Below are 3,487 nucleotides of genomic sequence, written 5' to 3'. Positions count from 1 at the left end.
GAGGCAGCGCCGCCGGCACGGCGGCGGCGGCGGAGCTGTGGTCATAGGGCAGGTGACACACGGTGCCCTGTGTCAGCGCGGTGGCCGAGGGCAGCTGCCCTGCCTGAATGTGGAGCATTGACAAGTCCGAAGGGGTTAAGATCTTTCTTGGGAACCTCCGCCGGTACAGTTCTTTAATTTTCATCTGGACAGCCGGGCTGCAGCCGGATTTCAGCAGCTGTAACGCCTTGGTGAGAAGTTCGTGCTTCCTTCCACTTTTGTTCCTTCCAGCGAAGCCCAAGAGAACTTGTAACTCCGATACCCTAAAGCTCATAACCATGTGCTGCAGGAAAATAAAACAAGGAAAACAAACCGTTACAACTGCTGGGCGAGCTGAGACAACCCAAACCCGAGCCGCGGGTTCACTACGGAAGACGGTGGAGGGCTTAAAAGAGACACTGTCAAGTTTGAAGGTCCCCTTGTCACCAGTAACCTGTCAGTAGCAGAACCGTAAATATTTAGATTTGGTTTTACTTTTAGATACTTTGCTTGGAAATGGCAAGGCAAAATCGCTTCTGGATTCCACGGAGGTCTGAGCGGTTCCCGATAGGTGGTTAAATCGCCTTCCCTTCGCATAAATGCTGACAATTTCTTGGAGGGTCAACCTCGGGTTTAAACCAAACCTTTGCACCTCTCTGGGTTTAGCGCTCCCCCTTTCGAGTCCCCGTGGGGCGGGCTGGGGAGGGCCCAGCCCCCGCCTGACTGCAGAGGTTCGCAGCCATTGATTTTATTCTTTTATTTCCAAAAAAAAAAAAAATATATACTTTGGGAACGGCCGGGGTGGGCGCCAGGTTTCTCTAAGGAGAGACAGCAGACATGAAGTCTGAAAAGAGATGTCGGTCATTAATGAGAAAAGCCGCAATTAAGGCAAACCGTACATCGGGCAGCACCTCCGCGCCTGGGCTGGCATCGCCCGCCAGCCTGCCGCACCGAGGGCGTCCTCCCCACACCCACCCGCGATCCCTCGCCACCGGCACAACGCACCCGACGGCGTTACGCCGAGAGATGCCCAAAGGGGAGAAAATCGAGAATTATCCCCGTTTCGCAGGAGGAAAAAACGCAAAGGGTCTCGGAGAGCTCTCCGCACGCGCCCCAGGCAAGTTCGTAGCAGACCTACAGACTCAGCTCAACCCGAGTCGTTCACAAAACCGACCTTCTTCCGAACTCATAATATGGTTTCGGAATTATTTATTCAAGCAGAAACGCCCATGGGATGACAAAGAGCGCTACGGACGCACATATATACTTCTGTGCGTATACATCTGTACATATTACGGCACAATCTTTTCCTCCGTGCAAGTAAAAAAGGGTTAAACCCGGCACCGGGCAACTCCCCACACTCTCCCTTTTCAATAAGAACGGGCACGCGGAGTTTCACCGCCGCTCTGCCTCTAGAAACACTCTTCCCTTTCGGCTCCCAAAATGCAGCCGAGTCAACAACAGCGGGATTGTTCTCAAATCAGTTACAATTTGGGTTTAAATCCCCAAGTCTGGTTCCACGGAGGGGCTTCGCTGTACGAGGCTCGTGTGAGCCACCCACCGAAAACGCAACATCTCGGGAGGACAACGCGACAGACGTTCCGCTTCCCGGCGGGAGGCAAAAAAAAAAAAAAGGGAAGTATTTGGGAAAGCTCTCAAAGGCAGCGCCGCCGTTACGAGAAGAGCCGTGTGGTCCCCGGTGCGGAACAGACACGGCGTCAGATTAAGGTTTTGCGCAGAAAAACCCTTGTAGGTCGTGTGGGATTTGCCTATTACCTTTCCTGGGCGATACGTTTCAGAGAAGAATGATTAACTTTATTTTTTTCCTCTTGTCAGAAGCAGAAAACCTCTGTCGTTCAAGAGGGAAAAGCTCCACTCGGGGTCCCTCAGCTTTGACAGTGCCCGTTTTAAACACATCTTGGAAAAGATACATTGGGGATGCACGTTTAGCAAACATTCATCCCTCCCCTTCTGCGACAATCGTTGTAAAGGACCCGACCTCTTCCCACATCCATCATTCCCCCAAATCCTCCAGACAGAGTCCTTCAACCGGCAGGAGATGAGTGTAGCATGGCTCAGCAGCACGAGATTCACGGTTATCATTAAAAAACACTCACATCCGTGACATAGGACGGCTGTGTCACCACCGCTGCAGCAGCTGTGGACTCTTATCTACCCCCGGAGCCTCTCCGATTACCGCCCGGAGTATCAGAGCAGCGGAAAAACCCTCTCTCGAGTGCCACAGGAGCCGGCAATCGAGAGCTCCCAGAGGGCACCCGAGGCTCGGGTAGCGGCTGGATCCGCAGCAGACTCGAGTCCGACCGTGCCGCTGTCGAACAAGGCACGTCCGCAAACCTCTTCTCTCTCCAGGGGAGTCACCGTTCGGTCTTTTAAATAAAAGGAAAGTGCCTTAAGCCAACTACGGGCTTTATAAGGAGAAATCATTTCGTTTGCAACTGGCTCATCTCGCTTTTACAATGAGACACAGATGGTAAAAAGCTTAAACAAACTCCTGGCGAGGAAACCAGAAACGGGGTTAGGGGAGATGGACGGGGGAAAGGCAGCGGAGAGCGAAAAATAAACCGAAGGAGCCTCAAATAATGCCGAAGGAGCCTCAAATAATGCCAAGCTCCGCCGAACGGGCTGGCGTGTGGGGGGCAAACCCCGCAGACGGCAACCTGAGCGCTAAGCTCCGTCTAGACTCAAAGCACAGCTCCTCTGCGGGGATTTATCCGCAGGGGGAGCAGAGCGGAGCAGAAAACACGACAGACGCTTGGCCCCGGGTCGCGCTCGGCTTTACCGTTTGCTAAACTGTGTCCCCAAATGGGAGGATTACGGGCACGGTTGCCGGAGCTCGACTTCTGCGCTGTCCCAAGTCACCTAATTACACTCATCGGATCCAGTTTCTCCGCTGTTATCGGTAACGTTTTGCCCTTTGACGGGGCTCCCGCTGTAGCCGGGCTTAAATTTTAGGGGAAGGAGAAAGATCAGACCGTAAGGCTGTCTGAAAACGCGGACAGGGCACTGCTGGAAAGACTACGGACAAATATTCCCCTGGAGAATTCTGTTCTCGCTGCGGCTGGCTGCCCAAGAAGGTGCCAGTTCCCAAATGTCTTACTGTTCCCAGCACGGGGAAAGGGAGCGGGACTCCCAGGCCACTTCAGCCGGCCAAGACCTATATCCCAGCCTGGGGGGTGGGGGGTGGGGGGGGATATTAAACCGCCAACAAGGAGAGGAAAAAAAAATAAAAAAAATAAAAATCAGCTTTGGAATTAGTTACCAGGGGCAATTTCATATTCCACAGTCTGGTGGGCAAAGGTGGTGACACACTCTGACTCCTAAAAAAACGAGAAAAAGAGAGTGGAGGGAGATGAAACCCCATCCAGCTGTGAGCGCTGCTGCAGCACTACCATGTTACACGCTCTCCGCTCCCTCCGGCGCTGCCCCCCCAACCCTGCCCCCCAACCCT

The 3,487-nt window shown here is 53.4% G+C and overlaps 1 protein-coding gene across 1 annotated transcript in view; it reads right to left on the bottom strand.

The window, feature by feature from the left end:
- PIAS3 (protein inhibitor of activated STAT, 3) overlaps positions 1-319 on the bottom strand; it is a 14,423-nt gene extending 14,104 nt beyond the window's left edge. The window contains 2 exon segments of the mRNA XM_009888994.1: positions 1-2; positions 5-319. The exon segment at positions 1-2 is cut by the window's left edge and continues 146 nt beyond it. Of these exon segments, the coding sequence (XP_009887296.1) occupies positions 1-2; positions 5-319 (317 nt within the window).
- Positions 320-3,487: the final 3,168 nt, after the last annotated feature.

The sequence above is a fragment of the Charadrius vociferus genome, unplaced genomic scaffold, assembly GCF_000708025.1.
Source record: "Charadrius vociferus isolate BGI_N301 unplaced genomic scaffold, ASM70802v2 scaffold1487, whole genome shotgun sequence".
Lineage (NCBI taxonomy): Eukaryota > Metazoa > Chordata > Aves > Charadriiformes > Charadriidae > Charadrius > Charadrius vociferus.
The sequence above is the reverse complement of the archived record's forward strand: the minus strand, read 5'-3'. Positions and strand labels throughout refer to the sequence as shown.